Genomic DNA, 24114 nt, shown 5'->3' on the forward strand with positions numbered 1-24114 from the left:
GTTCTCGGGCTTGTCTCATATACTAGATATAATTATATGTGTTATTTAAACTTTTAACTTATAACCCAATAATTATTTTTTATTTTCCAAAATATTAATTAATTTACCCAATTAAATTATTTTTCAATCAAATTCTAATTTCGTTAAAGTCATGACAACTTTATCATATTAGAATCTACAATTAAACATATTTAATCTTCTCGTTCAATAAAACTATGATGACTAATTAATTTAATTCACACTTTAAACTTTTATTTTTTAATTCATATAAATTAAATAATAATTGAATAAATTAATTTAATCTCTAATTCATTTTTTGTACTTAGGAAAACGTGTTTACTACGAGTAGTGATAAATGCAATCTTTTTTTATTTTAATTATCGTTTTCGTTCATTCTATAATTTCGGTTCTACATGAAATCTGTTGTGTGTTATATCGAGTTAGTGGAGGGACCGATTGGACATATAGAATTAGGGCTTAAATAATTTGTATTTAAGTTTTAACTCTTTGTCCGTTAATTATAATATTATTTAATCATGAATTCATTCCACTAAAGTACCATGATTGAACTCTCCCTTATTACATACCATTATAAAAGCAACTCAGTAAGTGCTTGTTCAATGACATTTTCATGAGTATGTTACTCTTATATGATTTTTTTTATCTCATTGGGTTAAATCCATTCACCTAGTATGATCATATGTTATATCATGATAACCTTTACATTACCCTTCATGGAAAATTCAATTACTAACAAATGATAATTAAATCATTTGCTTTGGACAAATAACCTATGACCACATTACTTTTCCATCTATCATGTAATGTTAATGAGATGACATCATTTACACTTTACTGGGCTATGAATTTCACTATTGTAAATGAAGCTATATCATGCATAAGTTGTATACCCAACGTACCAACTTTTGGCCATTTAGTTATTTGAACTTAAGCTTTTAATATATTAAAGTATATATATGTGTCATACATACATAGTCAGTCACTTACTCATGATCGAGGTAAGTCACACTATGAATGTCACAAGTAAATTAATCCATAAACGAATCTACGATTAATTCAACTTGGGTTCTGTCTGATGTATTGTCAATCTAAATAATTACATCAATATCTCTATCTTCTGAGAGTCAACTACTTCGATACCTAAGACAATATATCTCCCATTTGGACTTGATAGAAGACACAATAGTCCTTTAATCGATTTGTTCAATTTCGACTAATAAAACTATGAATTTTTTAAATTACCTACTAATACAAGTTGTCGTCTCGCATTACGATCCGACCACGTAATGCAACTTAGTATTAGTTAAACATTAGACAACCAGTGAGCTAATATTTACTTATATTTTGTTTTGTGTGCAACAACCTTCGAGGGCATTATACACGACATTAATGAGAATAATGAAATTTTATTTAACCAATTTATTCAAAAATTAAAAATATAAATAACGAATAAACTACACTTAGAACACTAAATCTTAACAATGTATACTTTAAAAAATTACTTTATACTAAATAAATTGGTCATAATGATTAATCATTGCATATTTGGATTATTATATGTGTCTCTTAGTAAAGACATTTTATTATATTAATTAAAGAATAATTAGAAAATTTAAATTAATTTATTCAGTAATATAACTGTCATTAAATAGCCATGAAAACAAAATAGTAAAATTAAGAAAATAGAAGATTTTCTAAATAAAATCAATAGATTTACCCATTACATCCCAACCTAAACCTACTGTTTCATGACATTAAAATCAGAAGTACAAATAATATTTTGTAGAACACTCATAATGCAAACCGAAGAAATATCTTAATCAAGCTTTCAACAAGGTTACCCTAGTAAGAGGGTAAATCGCCTTATTAACTTGCCTACTAGTTCAATGGATGTACAGTGATTGAAGACGTGATTTAATCTCGAAAAAAATGTGGAGCTAGAAAATTTTTTTAGGAGCCGAAATTAAATTATAATTTTTAATAGCCTAAATATTTATAATTTTTAAAGAATTAAATTGAATTTTTATTATCTTTAAGGAGGTTAAAGTGTAATTTTACCTTTATTAATTTAAAATTTTTAAATTTGTAAGTGACTAAATGTATAATTTTTCAAACCGGCCGCCCCTAAATACGCCGCTGTCTCCTAGCAATCCGAATTTGGAATCATCAACCATATCAGTTTTCCACGCGTTAACAGTCTGATTCCACCATCATGGTATCGAATCTCATAACTTCAATCCACGACAAAACTTTCCTCAAGGCCAGCACTTCAGCAATATGAGAATCCAACTCACTTGCTCGAAAATCAGATCAACAATGGACAAATCTGCCATTCCAGTCACGCACCACCGCTGCCCAAGCTGTCGCATTATCGCTGTCGAACACAGCCGCATCGATGTTACATTTCAATCTCCCCCTCAAGGGCTCCTCCACTGCTTCTCCTGGTCAGAAGTCACCAACTCACCAAAAAGCTGTCTAGTAGAGCTATGCCATTCCTGCAGATACGAGTCGGCATTTCCAACAATGTAGATTTCGATGAAACCGAATCGACAAAACTCGCTCGTTCCTCCTAAAGTTACTTTGATCAAACAAGACCGACTCAATGCAACATTCAAACGATCCATGTCGTTAAAGCCTGCAAAAGCTGATGCCTCTCGAGCCTTAAGACAATTAAATGAATTTTACTGCTAGTTTGATTATTAGTGTTATTTCCATTATTTTTGGTTATGTTTGATAATTTTAATTCTTTTTATCCTACTACTAATGGATACGATAATAGTTTTATTTAACATAAATTATTAATATTAGAAATCTTATCACACGTATATACGTGTGGAAACCATTGATTTAAAATGTAAACGTGTATTAAAAATAACATATAATAAATAATGAAACATATTGTTTAAAACTAATTAATTATATACTAGCACATAAAATATTCATAATATTAAAATAAAAATTAAATTAAATTGTGAGTAAGCGAAATTTTAACACATAAATACATCAAATTAATAATACTAATGCACGACAATTGTTTTATCTAGGGTTTTATCAATAGTATAGATATACAAATAATAGAGATAATAGATTGTGCATGTTAAAATAAAAATGTTTAAAACACATTAAAATAAAGCTTTAGTTGAGTGGTAAATTTAATATTTTTATTATATTTTTTTGTTAAAATAAAAAGATTAAAAGTACCTTCAAAGAATATAAATTATATTAAATGTGATTAGGGTTTGGACAAAAATATAAGCTTAAAAAAATGGGCTTAAGCAAAAAATAAAATTTATTTTCTAAACGAGCCGAGTCTCAGGTAAATATTTTTTAACCCAAAAAGTGAGAGCTTAAATTTGATCCCAAACAATCTCGTTCCTTCTCCCAATTATTCAATTATTTAAAAAAAATAAGAATAAAAAGATGTTATTAATTGCGTTTAAACTTTACATTAATTTATTACATATAATTTATGTTGGGCTAAGATATGTTCGTGCAATTTTTTATATCTAAAATTAATACCTCAAATTTTATTAGTTTTGTTTTATTGATGCATAAATAGTAAATACGAAGAAAATGACTTAAATACGACACCAATAAGACAGCCAATAAATGAGAATAGTATAACCTGCAGTAATCATGAGTCACACGACCTAGGTAAGGGTTTGAATTTTGGATAACATAATTTATTACCCCTATTAGTTGGTCGGTTTTAAATTATTATTATTAAATAATAAAACTTTTATTTAATTTTCCTGTCAAAAATTTATTTAATTTTATATTAAGATAAAATGATATTTTAGTTCCTTTCAATTTCGATATTGAGCAAATTGACTACTCTAAAAAACCGTAACAATTTAATTTCTATCAATTTCAATAGTGAGTAATTAATGACAATTAATCACAGTGTTAATATTTTTCGTCAAATTTGACTGGTATAATAACAAATTTATTGATCATAAATTACATGTTCCATCAATGTGGTCATGATTTAACAAATTTAGCCTGCAATATTCTTGTAAATGTGTAAATGTTAAGGCTAAATTTGTTAATTTTTTTAGAATCAAAATCAAATTAACAGAATATGTAAATATTGGGGGCTAAATTTGTTATTATACCAATCAAAATCATGCACAATTGACAATAAATATTAATACCGTGATTAATTGTCCTTAATTGCTCACTTCCAAATTTGTCAGGGATTAAATTGCTCCAATTTTCTTGAGAGAGATTAATTTGCTCAATTTCGAAATTGAGAGGGACTGGAATTTTTTTTACCATGATATTAATATTCTATTATTTTAAATAATAAAATTTTGGCATAATGTCAAATTTAACCTTCAATGTTTACATATTTTGTTAATTTGAAAATTATTCTTATTTGGCTAAATTTGATCATTAACCTTTTAAAAATAGTTAAAATAACTTTTTTAATGGAAATGCTAACTAAAATATTAAAATTTTAATGACGTTGGCATGACATACTGTGTGGTAGTTTATGCATACTTCATGCTAACGTGACAATATTTATTTTATATGCATGCCAACAAATAACTTAAAAATTATAAAAATACATTAAAAAAAACATATAAAAAGTTCAAAAACTTAAAAAAAAATATAGCATGAAGTGCATGTGCATCATCATGCGAGCTGCCTTATTTAAAAAATTAACATTTTAATCAGTATTTACATTAAAAAAGTAAATTGACTATTTTTTAAAGGTTGATGGTCAAAATTGACTCTTTTTAAAAAATAGAATGTCAAATTTAGCTTAAAAAAAAGAATAAGGGCTAAATGTGACATTATGTCTAAAAGTTATTTGTCAAGATTTGTTTAGAGCAGTGATTAAAGTTCTTCTCTGATCCTTAGATAACACAGATTCAAACCCCATCTTACTCTTCTTAAAAATTATTTCTCAAACTAATTCGATCAAATAAATGAAAGATATTTAAAAATTAGGATAAATATATGAACTTTGATTTGGTTCAATTATACACATGAAGCTTGAACTGTGATTCAATTTTATTTTGTTTAAATTGTACACATTTAAAGAAATGAATACTTACATTTATTTCCATATCGAACTAATTTTATTATTTGTATATGCAATATATCAACGTAAAATGATGTTAACTCAATAACGTTGGTAGTGATTTGTGAAAATTGAATTAAATTAAAATTTTATATATAAAATCGCACAAACATTATATATTAAATCAAAATTAATGTATACGGTAACGAGCTTGTGTTCAATTGTACAGGAAAATAATCCTAATTTTAATATTTATCCCTTCAAAAATGGAGATATTAACTAAGTTAAGGTCAGATTTTGGGCCGAAGCTTAAGCAAACAATATGTAGCCCAACCTAATTGGATTTCTAACTGGTTGAGGTTCACGAGGTGTTCGATAATTTGCCCGAGAAAGAACTCCCGCCAATTTTATTAAGGCTCCGTTGGATTCCACCGAACCCACGTTTCAGTGCGATTTCAATCTATTTTTGTGCAATCGCAGCAGGTGAATCTTTTTGGATAGCAATATTACGGTGCGGTGGAAAGACTCTCATCACGCCCGTTAGTTTCTCGTCTTCAATAAGTTCAGTTATTAAACAAATTTATTTAATTTCGGTGGGTTTTCTTTTTATATTGCAGGGAGAGGCAGGGATTCAAGTTCGTTTTAATAGTGTTGGTGGTAATTTAATGGCAGGGATTCAAGTTGGTTACTTTACCAGAGCTTCAACTCTCTTCTGATTTTGATTAGGAGGCTTCACTAAGAGTAACCGGAAAGTAAGAATTCTGCTAACCTTTTCATGCACTATCCCTAATTTTATCAGCACACTTCACAAGACCTTGTTTCATCTTTTGAGAGAATATGACCCAATGTACAAAAACTTGGGGGGTTAGACTAGATGTAGTAGGTGATAATTACTTGTCGGCTGCTTGAATCATGTTATAGTGAAATGAAGGGTAAATATAGTGGCTGTGGTGCTTAGCTTGTGGTAGGTATTAGTGTTCAGATGAAGGTCTATTCAGAGTTGAAGCCAGAATTTTTTTAGGAGTCAAGGTTAAGTTATATATTTTTAGCGGAGCTAAAATGTAATTCCACCATTTTATTAACTTATCTCTGTATGATTTTCAAAAAGATTAAATTGAAATTTTATTAGGTTCTCGGAGATGCCTATGTTTCCAAAGGAAAGGTAAGCGTCAACCTAGGCAAGGCAGATAGAGAAAACAAAAACGAAAGCAACAAATTCACGAACATGTCTAGAGAACTTAATTAAAGGATTTTGCAGTTGCATGTGATTTATGGTCCATTATTTCTTACAAATAATTGCACGTCAGGTATCATGGCCTATGATTTCTTACAATTACTAATTCATGTTATTCTCTTGTCTGGATTTCATTCATGTTATGATCTCTAGTAGCAGGACAGGTCATAAAGCAATAATCTGTTTCTTTATTTTCATCATATCATCTGCCTTCAAAATTCATGGAAAAACTTCAAAATTATTAAACATACTCATGCTGGACATATATCAATATCCGACACTTACATTTGAATCGGAGAACATAGGTCCAAATCATACCGGTTTCTTCCTATTCTTGATGATTCTTACTATAAAATATTCTCATTTTTTGTAGATCATATTGTCTAGGGATATGAAGGGGGGCACGCAGGGAAAAGCAATAAGAGGAAAAGCAGAGTTGCATTTATATTAGAATATGTAGAATTAAAGATGGTTTAGGTGCTAAGTTAGATTAATTGTTGGAAATACATCAAAGATTTTAAACAATTATTGAATTACACTGGTTTCCTTGATCTGAGTGCTGGATGATTGCACCATGAGTATACTATTTTTATTTGTTTCGTTGATTCTTGTGAGGTGATGTAATATCCATATAAAAAATGGTTTATTGCAGGCAATATTGCAAGCACATACTGGTAGGAATGTTGATGGTATTGCTAGTAAGACAGTTCCAAGCTGAGTGCATGTACAATGCAACTACTTAATGAAGTTTTGGATTTGAACACACTTGCTTGGGGATTTCAAGGTACTTAACTCACTACTAAACTCGTATCTGCCCTAAATAGAAAGAGACCATTTTTGGTTATTTGAATCTACTTTGTTCCAACTCTTCATTTCGTTCACGTATAGTGATACCTTAAAAATAGAGCCAAAAACTTGAGAAAAATTCAACACTCTTTTTAAGGCACATGTTTTAATAACATGACTTCAAGTCAGATAAAAGTACCATGGAGGCCTCTATACCAGGAATCAAATTACATTTTGCCCCTTACTAAAAAAATGGGCAAATTAGTCCCTATATATTAGATAAAAGAGCAAATTAGTACTTTTACCCTAGTATAGGAGCTCCATGGTACTTTTACCTTAATACAAAGGCCTCTATGGTAATTTTACCCTTCCAGCTGTGGTATAGTATTTTGTCCAAATTTATGGTTAGCCCTTGTTGTAGCTTGTGTTCAAGACCTTACATCGAAACTCTCAAGGCATGGCCATCTTTTTCTTCATGCCATGAAAATACAATAGAGTAGGGTGGCTAGCACATTAATAGCCATTTCGTGTCGATTGATGCGGCGCATGGTTTTTATTCTGCATTTTTATAGAAAATGTTTTATGTCCAACTTGTTTGATTGCCATTTGGGCTTTAGTGCTACAATCTATTAAATAAAACAACCAAACAAATAGCTTTTATATTCGAGGGCTACTCCGATGAGATCGGAACTGAGTTCAACCTTTGATTAAATTCATTTTAGGGTCAACTCCTGTCAAAGGAGCATAAGTTACCCATTAGCCATTGAGACCCCAAGAATTCTTTTTTATTCCTGACGTTTCTTCATGTTCATGGTCTGAGTTTATAATATTTAATTTACTCTTCGGCCTGTATTATGAAAATTATTCAGATCTCCATGTCAGAAATGAAAAAGGGCTTCTTCTATTTTCTTCCCCAATCATCCATTGCGTTACATAAGGAGAAGTTTCTGTGAAGAAGGAGCCACAACAACCCAACTTAACTTTTCTAAGTAATCTGTTGATACAAGGCTGGAGTTTTGTGGTGGTTTATGGGTTATCTGACGGGCGGAGAGCAGTAGGTAATGATAGTGGCCAGAGTTTGACTTCCTTGAGGGGCTGGAGCATGAGATAGTTGAAGAGTGTGACTGTTTGAGTCTAGAGCGAGAAAAGAGAGAGTTGCCCTGTTTTGGTGTCCGTGGATTTTAAAAGGAACTCTTCTGATCATTTTCAAAGTCTCGTGTCATTTTGGTATTGATTTTCTATTGTTTGGAGTCCAATCGACCTACATATATCCCATCACACGTGATTGAGAATACATGGAAGCTCCAAACGATCAATTGGAACTATCAGTGACTATGCTTACGAGGTTATGGGTTGCAAGGTTTTGACTATGCTACGTTTAAGTTGGTAAAGAGTATCTTTGGATGAGTAGTACGTTTATTTTTAGTAATATTAAAAATAATAATAACAATGATATTAATTACTGTAATTGTGAGTATTACCGTCCATTCAAAGGGTACCTAGTTCGGAATCTTGTCTAGCGAGATGTGTAGAGTATGATGCCAACTTACGAGTCATAAGTATAACGTGATTGAATTTGTAACCATATTGCCTTCCCTGGGAAAATAAAGATGCCACATTTTCAAGCTTCAATGGATGTGGTTGCTGAATAGTCTCATGTTAGCTTTTGTTGTAAAGAAGCCAATCAAGAAGCGAAAACACTACATTTTCTTCTAACAAAATCCAATAATACCCTTAAAACAGGTAGTTCAAAACTTTCACCGTCCACGCTTACCCAACAAACCAAACCAGACCAGACCAGATACAGAAAGTAAAATAAAACGGAGCAAGGGTCTATCTTTGGGTGGTGCGCCGCCTTCACATGTGATCGGTGAGATCATTCCGTGTGCCCTCCTGATTAGATGGAACTTACAGCTCTGTGGTGGGACCACTTGATCGTTCCAATTAGCCCACCGACTTTTCCAATCACGTGGTCTTACAGTGACACCTTTCTAACAAAAATCTTTGCGTCACTTGGTAACAAGCTCATTTTCCATGTGATTTGCTAATCATACCCATACTGACCAAATCCATGGTCTTTAATCATTTGTTTGGTAGTAGATCATGATCTTCATCCATGGTGGGAAATCGTTTCTCAAATATCTTTTCATGTTTCTTTAATAATTTTATTAATATACTTTTTAATTTAGATATTTTCTTCAATTTGTTTAATTTTTTTATAATTAATGATTTAGATTATGAATTGTGATATAAACATTATGCCAAATTTATAAAAAAAATAAATATGGTTTTAGTTAAAATGATATTTTTTAGATTTTTAAAATATAAAAAATATAAACATTCTTTTGTAAACTAAATAAATTTTAATAAATTTACAATTAAATTAAGACTTGACAGAATCTAATATCAACTCAATCATATGCTTTGTATATAATATACATGAACCCAAATAATGTAATTATTATATTGCTTTCATTATATGTGAAAAAAATTTATGTATGGGTTTATCAGTTGTATTTAATTAATTTAAATTAAATTATTCAATCCAGTAATTATAATAATTTATTTTAATTGAAATTGTGGATACATATATTAATTTAAATATATAATATTTTTTTAATTAGTGACAAATTCAAATACTATGATGTGAAGTTTTTCAAAGGTTGGGTATTTGTCACAAAAACTCCAATATTCCGACACGTAATTAGGGATGGGGATTCAATGCCCAATAGCCGTGAAAGACATGTTATGACCGACACGAATCCAATGTATTGTAAGATTTTTTTTGGGGGGGTAAGTGTGGGATTGGGGCCTCTCGCTGCCCCCAAAAAAGAAGGTGATCAGTCATGCAATGTATTTTTAGAGTGTAGCAATTAATGGTGAATTAGCCACCACATTGCGTAGTTGGGAACGAATGGAGGACCACCATGCCTTTTTCTCACCTCCACACACGTCTTTGACTCCTCCCTTTCTTTGAAAGATTTTTGTATGTTTTCCTAGGATGCTATGCTTGAATTCCTTTTTAAAAAGAAAATTATAATTTATGTATTCATTTCTTGGGTTTATAATTTTTTTTGTCATTAATATAATTTTTAATATAAGTTTTTATCATATTTATTTTTTTATATAATATCTAGAATTATTCATAGTTTATCGAATAATGCACTTCAACATAGTCGAACTCACATTCTCATATATTGACAACAATGTTTATACAAATCGAACTAATTAATTATATTTTTATGTCCAAAGTTATCCAACCTAATTAATAAGTTATTGAAAATAAATTTCTTTTCAACTATTTAAATAGAGTTTGAATACTAAAGTTATCGTTATCGAAAACATTTATTTATATATCATCCTCGGTTCAAATTAAACAAATTTCAAATCATAAAAGATTATATCAAAAAAAAATCAAATCTAACTTCTTTTCTATGGTATCTTGAGATATTTGTTGAATGGAAAGGTACATGTTTTCTACCTGCCAAATTTGGTCCTTGAGAATTTGATATACGCCTATATATTTATATATGTATGCATAATATGTAAATTTGATTGAAAAACTTAAATATAATTTTTAAATAATTATATATAAATATTACATATATTTAATACGATAATAATTTTTGGGTGGAATTAAAAATATTTCTTCTACTGTCTTATAATTACTTCTCTCAATAATATCTTTTTCAAAATCCAAACTTAAATTTTCGTTTTATTCTAAGACTTCTCCTAATGACTGCAGGAGTCCTCATTTGATTCTGTAGTTGGTTCCCATTTGTGATAAGCGTTAAACTGTTTTGCCCAACTTACTGATATTTTTATGATTTCCATTACACTTCATGATAAGTCTTGAAAAATAAGTAAATTCCTGTTCTTTCATATTCGCCATGCAACCAAACCAAATAGAGTAGTCCAAAGAACTCACTCATAATTTTCTAAATTTGTCCCAATTCCTGAAAAAGAATTGGGTATGCAAAATTGTAGTCGCAAGGTTTAACAATGTTTGATAAATGCATTTGTAATTAATATAAGAAGCCTGGTGTTAGGTAAGGTCAAGTCTTGCCTTTTGCATTTATTTAATTTTCTAGGCTAGCCTACCCTACATTCAATTTGCAACATTTAGATTATTAGTAGTATTGTTTAACGAAGTATTGCATGGGTAAGTCGGACATATTTTCTCATGCCACTACCCAAAGGGAACTAACTAAATACTCTAAATATTAATTCATTTGACTTAATTATTTAAAAAAAATGGTGTCCGAATATAATAATTTATAAAAATTACTTAGAAAATATGATTGTTTTTCTCTTTTCAGAAAATGACCACATCATGTTAAATTGGGGCAAATGACCAAAAAAAGCTCCTTTTTTTCAATATTTACCGAAATGGGCCGGTTTTTTAATTATTTACCGGAATTGGCCATTTTCATGAAATCGCGTCACGTCAATAGCGATGTCGAGTCTTGTCGATTACATCACGTCCACGTCAGCGCGATTTGCTTACGTGGACACAAATCGCATCCTTGAGGGCGCGATTTGTTGACGTGGCATGAACAATTTATGTTTTTAAGCTTGGAAAACTTTGAAAGGCCATAACTTTTGGCTCGGTTGTCCGATTGAGATGATTTTTTTTTATTTCGAATAAATTTTTGAGATCTACGCGCTGACAAACCGCCAAAGGCGGTTTGCCGCAGTTTTTTTGAAAAAGATCCTTTTTTGCCCCTAAATTTTGATTTTTTCGGTTTAAAATTGAATTTTGAAACATTCAAATCATTATTTTCCTTATTTATTTGAAGTAACACCGGATCGTTTTTTACAGAATTGTCTTATATCATCCTGTTATAGGTATAAGTCAGCTCATTCCGCTTTTGAGAAGTTCCCTAAAATTTTCCATTTTATTCAATTTAGTCCCTAAAACCTAAATAGTCATATTTTCAAATCTAAGCTTCGTTTTTCAATTCAAATTCAATTTCATCCTTCCATAACATTCAAATATTCTTAAATACAAAAATTTCATGCTAATTTTGAAATAATTACACTTTAGTCCCTATACTCGTAACTAACAAATTATACTTTACAAATTAGTCTCTATTCATCTCTAAGCGGTTTTTCAGTAGCGTAGATCTCGAAAAGTTATTCAAATAAAAAATCGTCTCAATCGGACAACCGAGCCAAAAGTTATGGCCTTTCAAAGTTTTCAAGCTTAAAACATAAATCGTTCATGCCACGTCGACAAATCGCTCCCTCAAGGACGCGATTTGTGTCCACGTAAGCAAATCGCGCTGGCGTGGACGCGATGTCTGACACGCACTCGACATCGCTTACGTGGACGCGATTTCGCGAAAAATGGCCCATTCCGGTAAATAATTAAAAAACCGGCCCATTTCGGTAAATTTTGAAAAAAAATGGCCTTTTTAGGTAAATTGCCCGTTAAATTGTGGGTTTACTATGTTTTTTAAATGAGTTGGAATATGACGTGTCAAATGCTTATAAAATTATAAAATTAGCATACGACACTCCGACCTGATATTATTATTTTTAAAAATTTAAATTTTGGCACTGGCACAAGTAGTATTTATAATAAACCCACCTTGTATACGTGGAATTTAATTGATTTATATATAAAAATAATAAAGGAAGCAAGCTTTTGATGGTGGGGGCATCGGATGGGATATACTTTAGCTATTTCCTAATTAATTTCCACAAGTCTTTATTTAATGATTTTATCAAATATAGTTAATTAATTGGTTTTTTTTTCTGTTTTTTTAAGCTTTGAGTGCATTCACTATCATATCGTCCTTTGATTTAATTGGAAAGACAATTTCAACATTCAAAGTACACATCAAATAGACCTCATCCTTCTTTCCAAAATTCCCCAAGTAGTATAGATTTTCAATACCACCCAACCACCAAAATATAATAATATTATATATATGTTACCCTAAAATTCAATTCAGTCCAAGTAAAACTTTACTTTCGCTTTAACCATCACCGTTGTTCATGAAAAGTAACCAAATGCATGAAAAACACCATTTTATAAAATCAATATGTTCAATCTTATTTATTTTTGTAAAAATTCAAGAAAATTGTTATACATTAGTAACCGCCGACCCGAATCATAAAAAAGATTTAGGCCTCCAACCCACGACCCGAACGGGTCCCGTAGCAAGGCGAGTTTGTAGGTACGGTTCGCAAGGAGAGTTTGTGGATACAGTTTGCTGAGGGGGTCCGCAGGAACAACTTATAAGATAAGGTCGCAAATCTAGCTCGCAGGAATCTAGAGAAGGCCACAGTAGTCTCAGTTTGCATGCGTCTAAGGGACTCACAAAGAGGACCGTGTGCCCTGCTGGCCACCAAGACACGTGTCCAGCAGGTACTGAGCTCGCTCAGGGTATCAACCCCAGGAGCAGAAAGGACCGCGTGCTCCGTAGACACGTGTCCAACAGGTCTGGAGCTCACAGAATGTCAGTACCAAGAGCAGGGAATGTCAATAACAGAGGCAATAGAGCCAAGACAAAGTAGGTGGTCCCTGTTATGAGTTGTAATAGTACCAGTGACGACATATATAAATACCCCGACATTCCCATCATCAATAAGACAGTGAGCAAAATATTACTCAACAAAAACCAATACATTAATTTTATTTTTCTTAAAATGCACTTAAAATATTAATAATTTAGATTGCAGCCAAAAGAAAAACTTTACATAAGGGATAAAAAAATTTAAAAAAAATATAATAAAACATCAAACCAATAGGTGAAGTATATGACCGGATTTTATTTTATTTTATTTTTAATTTATCGCACCAACTTCTTTTAATCACTTAATTAAATATGAAAATACATAATAAAAAAATGCAATCATAATGATTATTTAATGATGTTTGGTCTTTGAAGAAGCCATGTGTATGGCACAGCATTATAGGCAAATTAATATGTACCCAAAAATTAAATTATATATATCTTAAAAAATTCACCAAAGAAGAATTTTGTAATTATATGTTATTTTATACATTTTAAAATACATAAAATTTTAATTTTATGTTGATCACCTTAATTGATGTCATTGAATATTGATTAATATATATATATATATATATATATTATTTTTAATAAAATCTTTTAGATTTGGACAACAAGAGTGAACTGATTAAAATAATAAGATGACATACTTTGCTTATCTGTTAATGAATTACTATTATTTAATTTAGCGTAAGAAATAAATTTTATTTCATCTCAATTATACAAAAATATTTGGATGTTACCAATAATTGGGATTTCAGAATATAATTAATTAATTAATTAATCATATTCCAAGCACATTATTGTCTATGGACATGCTTAAATGCTGCCTTTAATTATAGGAGCTAAATGATTGATGAATAATATTAAAATATAAAAAAATTGCATATATGTAGCATTTGAGAACATTTTTTATATTAATATGAAAAAAAATAAAAAGTGAAACTACTCTTTTGTTATAATTTTAAGGGTAAACTATAAAAATAGTCATTTTTATTTGTTTCAGATTACATTTTAGTCACTTATGTTTGAAATGTTACGTTTTAGTCACTTACGTATTGTTCTGTTACGAAGTGGTCACTTTACCGTTAAGTTTCGTTACTTCCTTAACGATGGTCCTACGTGGCAGTCCAAATGAGTTTTAAATGCCAACTTGAATGTCCTATGTGGCAATCCAAATTAAATTTATTTAATTAAAAATCTATTTTCATCCTAATAACTGGACATCCAAATTGACATTTAAAATCTATTTTTACTGCCACATAGGACTACCGTTAGTGAGGTAACGAAGTTTAACAATAGAGTGACCACTTCGTAACAAAACGATAACGTAAGTGACTAAAACGAAACATTTCAAATACAAGCAACTAAAATGTAATCCGAGGTAAATTAAAATGACAATTTTATAGCTTACCCTAATTTTAAATAAATAGTTTAAAAATTGGAAATTATTTAATTGTTGTGTCTACCATGTATAAAATTTTGTGCCTTAAATTAGCTAATTTCAAGTATTTAAACTTTAAAGCCTTGTTAAAGCAATTAAATAAAATTTAAGTTCTGTTAACACTAATTTTTATTAAATTTATTGATACGAGATTTGAAAAAAATATTCAATTGATAATAATATAATCAAAAAATGACGTCTTAATAAATCTAAATTTAATAAAATATTTTTAATAATGTTATCTGGAAAGTATATATATTAAATTCTTAAAAATAAAAATATAGAGATTAATTTTAAATTTAAAAAGTATAGAGACTTATGATATATTTTAACAATTCATAATTTATAAATCCAATAAATGAAATTTTTTATATTAAAAATTCATAAAATAGCTAACTTGTTTAATATAGTAAAAAAGGGGAAAATAGGAAGCTAAACCAATCTTATAAAGTTTTGACAAAATGGCAAAAGCAAAACAAATTAAAAAAAAAGAAAAGGTTGAGTTCAGTTGTAAAAGTCTTACAAAAAAAGAAAGAAAAAAAGAAAAAGAGAAAGTGCTTGCTTGTAATAATAATTATAGATTTGTTGTTTGCATGTAATTACATGGACAAAACATGCTTATGCTTTCTTTGTTATCTTCTCCATAGATGAAAAGAGCTTAAAAAAACCATAACCAAGCAAAACAAAATCGAAGGGAAGTGTGTAGTGCTTTCAAACTATGGGTTCTTTTTCTGATCCATCCTCATTTTCTTTCTCTCGGTTTCTCAGCTTTTCTTTTAAGGATCACATCATCACATTCCGGCTGCTTACATCAACTTCACGGCAAACCATTTACTGTTAAAAGGTCATCATCTGTATTTTTAAAGGGTTGGTCTTGCTGAGTTTTTCCTGGAATGGCCTGTTTGGTTTCTGAGAAAGTTTTTTAGGTTTTCTGTTTTAGTTTGATTTGTAGGTATTAAACTAAATTGAGCTGCCTTGTTTCTCTTTTAAAAAAGTGTGAATTTCTTTTCTTCTTTGAAGATCAAATTTTGATTCATTTTAATGGTACTTTTTATAGTAACCTGAGATTAATCTTTAGTTTTTTTGAGGTCTTATGTTCAGAAACATGTTTAAAATTGGAAAATCTGTTAAATTTTTTTCTTTACTTTTCATCTAATAAAAGAAACTGAGTAACTTTGCACATTAAATTTTGTTTATTTTTCTTAAAATATCTATCTATCTATCTATCTATCTATCTATATATTATATTTCAGGCGGTTTCTTTGGTATTCTGGAAAACAGGCCCCTAGTGAACAGAAGAAATTAGCAAAGGAAAACCCAACACTCTATTTCCTTCCATTTTTTTCCTTTTACTATAAAGGGAAATTCTAGATTTTCGTCTTTTTTACTTTTCAAGTTGCCACCTGCCATTTATTTCAAGTTCTCTTTTTTCTGTTATCCTTTTCTCAGCAACCAAACAGACCCTTTGATGGGGTTTGCTTGGTAGCCAGCTAAGTCTAAAAATGTTGAGAGCTTTTTTATCCATTTTCTATCTAGTACATGTTTACCTCCTTCCCTAGATGGGGAGGCTAATGGTAATGGAATTCCATGTCATGATGAATATTCTCTGTAATACCCTTTCAGATTCACAGGTTCCTATATTTGCTGATATGTATATATTATATTGTTAGATTCCTATCTTTCTGAGTCAGATCATGTCTTTTCTTGGTTAACAGTATCACTCAAATTCAATATGCTTTAACCAAGCATTTGTACAAACAAATATATATGTATATGTATACTTAAATGTATGTATATGTGTAGAAGGCTTCCTTGCTTGACAAATTTTATACTGTTTCCTTTACTTATGTGGCTATATTTATTTATTTTTTCACTAGGCAAAAAACTTTGGATCTATAAGAAGGGAACAAACAAGTTGTGTTTTGATAGTGGGTTTTGGATTATAGAAGCAATGAGGCATTTTTCCTCCATGTTCAATGGGTTGGCGAGGTCGTTTTCGATGCGAAGAGGGAAGAATTCGAGCAATGGTGATGGAAGAGAAGCTGCTGAGACAATGGCAAAAGATGCAAAGAAACATGACATGATTTTGAGGTCTTCTGGTTTTGTAAATGTTGATGGTTCTAACAATTTGGCCTCAGTTTGTTCCAAGAGAGGCAGGAAAGGAGTGAACCAGGATTGTGCTATTGTATGGGAGGTAAGGCCTTTACCATATTTTTTCCGTTAGAAGATTTGATCATTTTTGTATTTGATATATGTGGCTTCTGTTTTGGAATAGGGATTTGGAAGTCAAGCAGACATGTTGTTTTGTGGCATATTTGATGGTCATGGTCCATGGGGTCATTTCGTAGCGAAAAAGGTTCGAGAATCGATGCCTTCGTCCTTGCTTTGCAATTGGCAAGAGACTCTAGCTCAGACATCGCTCGACCCGGATTTGGAATCTGATAAAAAGCATCAGAGGTTTCATATATGGAAGCATTCTTATCTGAAGACTTGTGCTGCTGTCGATCACGAGCTCGAACAATATCGAAAAATCGATTCGTTTTACAGTGGAACAACCGCCTTGACAATTGTCAGACAGGTAACTCAAGCTTTTACTTCTTATTATGGCACACTACTGATGAAAGCTAGTGAGAATAATTCACACTTTTATATTGGGCAGGGAGACATCATATACGTAGCCAATGTCGGTGATTCTCGGGCTGTTTTGGCAACGAATTCCGATGATGGAAACTTGGTTCCCGTTCAGCTTACTGTTGATTTCAAACCAAATTTACCTCGTGAGTAATCTGTAACAACAATCTCTGAAAATGTTAAAAACATAAACAGATTATACCATCAAGAATTCTTACGTTTTTCCGGTTGATTTGTGTTTGAAGAGGAGAGTGAGCGGATAATTCAGTGCAAAGGTCGCGTTTTCTGCATGCACGATGAACCAGGGGTACACAGAGTTTGGCTGCCTAATGAAGAGTCACCAGGACTAGCAATGTCTAGAGCTTTTGGCGATTACTGCATTAAGGACTACGGTCTTATTTCGGTTCCTGAAGTCACACATAGACATATAACCAACAAAGACCAATTCGTCGTGCTCGCCACCGATGGGGTACGCATGCATTCCAAGGTTTCAATGCAACTTAAAATGTCAAACAACACTAACAATTGCAGATAACTTGTTAACTACCTGCAGGTATGGGATGTAGTTTCCAATCAGGAAGCAATTCAAATAGTATCTTCGACACCAGACAAGGCGAAGGCAGCGAAGCGTTTAGTCGAGTTTGCGGCCTGTGCTTGGAAGAAGAAAAGGAAAGGCATTGCAATGGATGATATTTCCGCTATCTGCCTCTTCTTCCACTCATCTCACCATGAAGTTAATCTTGTAACAACTTCAAAATAGTGTGTATTTAAATGAGCAAATGGTGGCTGCTCTTAAAGTTTATTACAACTATATTATATATTTAGTTAATCAGAAAGTATTCATTTCATGCTCATACATTGCTATGCATCCAAAATTTTTCCGTGAAAACGGGCCAATTCCTGGTTGTCAATTTGTCATATGTAAACATAGTTAAGTAAAGCCCACATGGGCCACATTCTCACACAAGATTGATTAGCATAGACTTTAGCTTAGCTTAAAGGTGAGTGCATTTGGTTAACAGAAAAAGTGGAAGGAAAAAAATATTGAGTGAAAAAATGAAAATAAATAAATAAATAAATAAATTTTGAGTGCATGTGATAGGGAGGAAAAGTAAGAGAAGAAAAGATAAAGAGAAATATTTTTCATCTTAATGCATAAAATTAATCGTTCCAAATTGGGATAATACATTTTGAAAAGTTTTATTTTATGAAAAAACAAAACATAATTTTGAACTAACATGCACCTCTCTTATCATCCAATTTAAAAGGATTGATTTTTATACATTAAGATGAAAATGATCATCTTTTCTATTTTCTTTCCTCCCACTTTTCTTTTTCCATACTAAGTATACTTAAAATTTATTTTCTTTCTATTTTACACTTTCTTCTTTTATCCTTTCACTTTTCCACTCAAATTAATCACTTGTAAGAATAGAAAAGAAAAGAAAAGAAAAATAATACCGCACAAAAAAGAAACAAAGTAACTTTGATGGGGTAACATGAGTCATTTTGAGACGTCTCTTTCTTTGATTCTCTTTATTTCGATATTGGATACTGTTGAGTAATATTTTCTCATGTTGTATTAAGGGAAACACAATGATATTTATACACATTCTTACCGCTACTATTACAGCTCACAACAGGGCCCACTGTTTTGTCTCGGCCTTTGGGTCGAGAGTACTAACATTTCCTGTCCCTGGTGCTGACATTCTTTGGGCCTCCTTCGGCTGATTGAACGCTTGACTACGGAGCACGCGGTCCTTTCTGACCCAGTAACTGACTCTCCTAGCAAACCTCGCACTTGCCAATCACGAGCGGGGGTCCTCTTCGCGGACATGGCTCGCGACCTCGTCCTTACGAGGCTTACGCGAGCTCTCCTCTTACGACCTCATCTCTGTGAGGCTTACGCGAGCACCCACCCGCGGGCTTCCCGTGCGAGCTATCTTTGCGAACATCTTGCATTCTCGCAAGGTCCTCAGCTGACTATGCCTGCAGGCGAACATTCTTCTTCCGGTCAAGTTCATCCTGGTCGGAGGTCCAGATCCTATCGGTCACTTAAACTATCAGTTCCCAAATCCTAACAGATATGTTAAGCATATGTTATAAATATAATCAGAATTTCATGCTTAAAATCATATTCGAATAAAAAGAAAAACTCAAATAACAAAAACTTTATATATATATTCCTATTAATTTTATTTTCTAATAAAATATTTGTAAATTGTTGTAAATTTGTTGGATGTGTTTTTCAAATTTTCGTTCCATATCGAATTGACTAACAATTAGAAACTAAGAGGTGGACAACAAAGTTTGGTTACATAGTCCGAAGGCTTCTTAGTGTTTACATGACCTTATCTAGAGAGTAATGCATTATATATCAACAAGTATAAGGCGCAGTTTAAGTTCAATGCATTTAGCAAAGTTCCTATCACTCTCCCACTAAAATTTTCCTCGTAAAACTTAGATTTAAAATGAAGAACAGAAACAATATATTTATAAATACGCATTAAGTATAAGATCTCTTCTAAACCTAAAACAAGCTCTCTATTAAATAATAAATAAATGTTTAAAAGGCATGCTAAAATATAATAAATCTAAATCTCTAATTCTTCAAAAGTAACCTTTGAATGTCTTCAATAATGAATAAATTGATAGAGATTTTTTAAGTATAAATATTATTATAGATTAAATATCCTCAATAAGAGAACTTTGGATAGTATTGAATGGGTTGTTAAGAAATTTTTTTCTTATTTCTCAAGATATCTATTGGAGCGAGTCCATTAATTAATTCTCCGCGTTTTGTAGGTCCATTAAGTGGGTAGATGTTGGCCACAAGTTTTAAAGCTACTCTATACTTAGGACTATGATCGAACCCTTGGCCACTGGTTAAAGTAGAAAAGACCCTTACCATTTCATCTAACTCCCATAATCAAAATAGGTCAATCAAATATAGCAAATTCCAATGCCCTTCCAATGCATGTTGAGTTACAATTGATGTTGTATTTCGTTCTTATATTTACTTTCAAGATAGATACTCTCATTGTTTGGAAAATATAAAGAATTTTTTAGTAAATAATTAACCCAAATTCATTTTAGGGCTATACATATTATTTTAAATTTTTTGAAATTTTTATTACTTTTAATTTAATATATTTTAATTTATTAAATATATATAAATTAATATTTTTAATATTTACATTATATAATCATATATTACTATGAATTAATTTTATGCATTATAATATGCATAAAAGCAGATAACATATATTACAAATTTAAAAATGAAGAGAGTTAGACTCGAACTTTCTTTTAATATCTGAGTCTGAATCTAATTTATATTTTAAATGAGACTAATTTTTTCTCTAATTTTTAAACAAACCTTCGAATTTAGATAAATATATTAATCAGAACAAGTCTTCCTAGCATCGTCTTCCTCTTCTGACCCAAGCCCAAAGCTAATTGTTGAAGGTAGACTAATAGGCCGCAAATTAAAAGACCCAACATTTTCTTTTTCGCTCGAATATTTATATTATTCTCTTGTATCAAAGGTTTAATGTTTGCTGAGCAAAAAACCTGAAACCTAAGGAAAAATCATAGAAGAAAAAAATGCACCCATTGTCTTCAATTCGACAGCTTCGCCATTCCTCTACTTCAGCCTTGCTTCAACGCTTTAGCAACTTCAATTGGGTGTGTCGAGCTTCTTCCAACCGCCCTGCTTTTCTCGGTAAGTTTTTACCTTCGCTTCCAAATTTGAGTGTGTTAAGTTCTGGATTTATTATCCAATCCTATAAATGATATAATTTGATGAATGTTAGAAGCTAAACTTCGCAAACGTTGGAATTCTCATCGTGTACTTTTTGCAAACATTTGGTGGGCAGAACATAAAGCAGCAAAATAGAAATTTTTTTAATCTTTATAGTTACTGTATTCAATTTCTTGGATCTAAATATAGATTTGGAAACGAAGTTGAATTTTCACCTGGGCTGATTTTACTTCAGAGGAATACAAATTCTTGTAAACATAGGGTCATTTTAGGGTTGTGAATTTTCAGTGAAATAATTTGTCTTAGTCAACAGAATTGATCAAAATTGTTATAGATTTAAGGGCATAGCATTGAGCCATATATCCCCTAGAAATTTTTTTCTTTTTTCATTTGGGGTTGTGAATGAAGTATAAGCTGAAAGGCCTTTTTTACTTTGAACATTCATTGGATATATATAACCATAAGAATAAGTTGAGCAACTCTGAGTAAACAAACTTGGGATGAACTGGTCTGAATGTTGTGTGTACAGTAAGTGCGAAATTAGGGCTAAAGTGGTATATAGGTACTTGGTTTGCAATCAGTGAAGGACTCCATAGTTGAAAATATTTGTTAATAGTCTTTTCCGATTGGTATAACTGATTTTAGTTTACAGGAGGTTTAAAGAGTTTCAGTGCCGGTGCACATTCTTCTGAGAATGTTGGAACTCCGGAGAAGAATTTTGATCAACAGACAATGAAGGATAATGTCTCTGCTACATATGCTTCGACTTTCCAGAATTTTTTTCGTCCTTTAGGTGAACAATCTACTGAGAATGTTGGACATCTAGGGAGGAATTTGGATCAACAGGCAGTGAAAGGGAATGTCTCCGCTAGATATGCTTCGGCTTTCCGGGATTTTACTCGTCCTTCAGGTCAAACAGAATTCAGGTCAGGCGGGAATTACAGGTCCATGGATGTTGTGATGGAAGCAATAGATGGAGATAGAAGGGCAAACTATAGGGGTTCTCAATTTCGGCAAGACCATATCGAGCAAAACGAACATTTTGCGCACATAAAGATCATGCGCAACAATACCTTCGTCACTGTGACAGATTCCAATGGAAATAAAAAATGTGGAGCCTCGGCTGGAATGTCAGGACTTTTAGGAGGCACGAAAGTATCTAAGTATGCTACTGAAGCAGTGGCAGAATATGCTGGGCGCAAGGCAAGGAAAATGGGGATTAAATCGGTTGTGGTAAGAGTGAAAGGCTTTATCCATTTTAAGAAGAAAAAACAAGCAATTCTTAGCTTTCGTGAGGGCTTTAAAAATCCTATTGTCTTCATTGAGGACGTCACTCGTCATCCACATAATGGATGCCGGCTTCCAAAGAAGAGACGAATCTAACTTCCTTGCCTTCTCTATCTAGAGGGCTTGATAGTGGCCGTGACGGCATGTTGGTTAGGGTGTTGCCATGGTATGCTGTTATATCAACTCAAACATATTCATGTTTTTCTATTATCGGTTACTTCAAATCATCCATAAATTTACTGGTTTGTCTGATACACTGTTTGCTTGCCATCTGATTTTGATGAATTAGTTGTTGGGATTATCTCTCTTATTTTAATATCTTACAAAATGGTTAATGCTTCATATGCAGAAGAGTTCATGTTCTTTATCTGTATTGTTTATGATTTTGATTTGTTGAACCATTGCCAGGTCTTTAAAGAACAATTTGGGCCTCTGATCTTTTTTCTTTTCCTTTACTTTTTCAAATTGCCATGTAAAGTAGAAGATTGAATAAAGGATAAAAAAGTAATTTTATTGAAAAACATTTTTTCAAAAATTAAAAGCTAGAAATTTTGATTTTTTTGGCTTGAGCTAAAATTTCAATTTAAAATTAACGTCTAATTTGAAAAGCTATTTATTTACGAATTAGACAAATACGAAAATGATTAAACTCAATCTTTAAAAAAGGATTGAACAGCTGGAATTAAAGTGCTACAGAGCAAGAGAGGAAAAGAAAAGAAAAGTGGAAGAGTTGAATATCGCTTCCGACATAAGTACAGACTATGATACTGATACTGACTAAAGGCTGAGTATTTAAATTAGGTTACGTTACATTCATGATATTATCTCACTAAAAAATTTAAATAATAAGATAGATTTAATAAAAATATAATTATATTTTTAAAATGCATAATAATAAATTGAATATTTAACATTTATATCTTTTATCAATTTGGCTTTTATCTTTTTTAGTTAAATTTGATTTAATCTTTAAAAAAGTCGAATTTGACTATCAACTTTAATTTTCTTAATAAAATATTTACTAAAATGTTAAAATTCCAAACATGATAGCTCACGTAGTTTATGTGTAATTTATGTTGTTTTTTATATATATATTTTGAAATTTGAGTTTATTTTTAAAATATTTTTTATAAAATTTAAATTATTTTTGATATGGTATAATTAAATAAATAGTATCATGTTAACATAAAATATAAATAAACTGCTATTAAATTGTCATGCCACATCGTTAAAAAAGTTTAATGTTTTAATTAAAATTTCTGTTAAAAAAACAAAAGTTAAAAGAGATTTTCACTAAATTTATTCTTTTAGAATTCAACCTTTTGTCATCTAACATTGGGGTAAAAATGTAATTAAAACGAACAAAAAACCAATCGGCCAGTTTAAAATTGAACC

General features: G+C 31.1%; 2 protein-coding genes and 1 long non-coding RNA gene across 8 annotated transcripts; all 3 read left to right on the plus strand.

Moving 5' to 3' along the window:
* Positions 1-5355: 5355 nt before the first annotated feature.
* Positions 5356-8480, plus strand: LOC105792492 (uncharacterized). Of its 3 annotated transcripts, none has more exons than XR_001133314.2 (4): positions 5356-5589; positions 5668-5802; positions 6937-7068; positions 7940-8480. It is a non-coding gene; the product is annotated as an uncharacterized LOC105792492 (long non-coding RNA). The 3 variants fall into 3 exon arrangements; XR_001133313.2 differs by having other exon boundaries at positions 5356-5561; XR_001133312.2 differs by having other exon boundaries at positions 5356-5533.
* A 7032-nt stretch (positions 8481-15512) lies between these two features.
* LOC105792489 (probable protein phosphatase 2C 34) lies at positions 15513-18523 on the plus strand. Of its 4 annotated transcripts, none has more exons than XM_052635216.1 (6): positions 15513-15905; positions 16916-17232; positions 17314-17616; positions 17698-17815; positions 17915-18138; positions 18223-18523. In XM_052635216.1, exons 2-6 carry the CDS (start codon positions 16990-16992, stop codon positions 18427-18429), a joined length of 1095 nt encoding a protein of 364 aa, XP_052491176.1. In that variant the 5' UTR covers positions 15513-15905; positions 16916-16989; the 3' UTR covers positions 18430-18523. The 4 variants fall into 4 exon arrangements, with proteins under 4 accessions (XP_052491176.1, XP_012476544.1, XP_052491177.1 ...); XM_012621090.2 differs by having other exon boundaries at positions 15514-15882; XM_052635217.1 differs by lacking the exon at positions 15513-15905 and adding an exon at positions 15961-16612.
* A 2684-nt stretch (positions 18524-21207) lies between these two features.
* On the plus strand, positions 21208-23061 carry LOC105792491 (probable ribosomal protein S11, mitochondrial). The gene is made up of 2 exons (XM_012621092.2): positions 21208-21393; positions 22085-23061. Exons 1-2 carry the CDS (start codon positions 21276-21278, stop codon positions 22813-22815), a joined length of 849 nt encoding a protein of 282 aa, XP_012476546.1. The 5' UTR covers positions 21208-21275; the 3' UTR covers positions 22816-23061.
* The last annotated feature ends 1053 nt before the right edge of the window (positions 23062-24114 follow it).

Source organism: Gossypium raimondii, chromosome 8 (assembly GCF_025698545.1).
Source record: "Gossypium raimondii isolate GPD5lz chromosome 8, ASM2569854v1, whole genome shotgun sequence".
NCBI lineage: Eukaryota > Viridiplantae > Streptophyta > Magnoliopsida > Malvales > Malvaceae > Gossypium > Gossypium raimondii.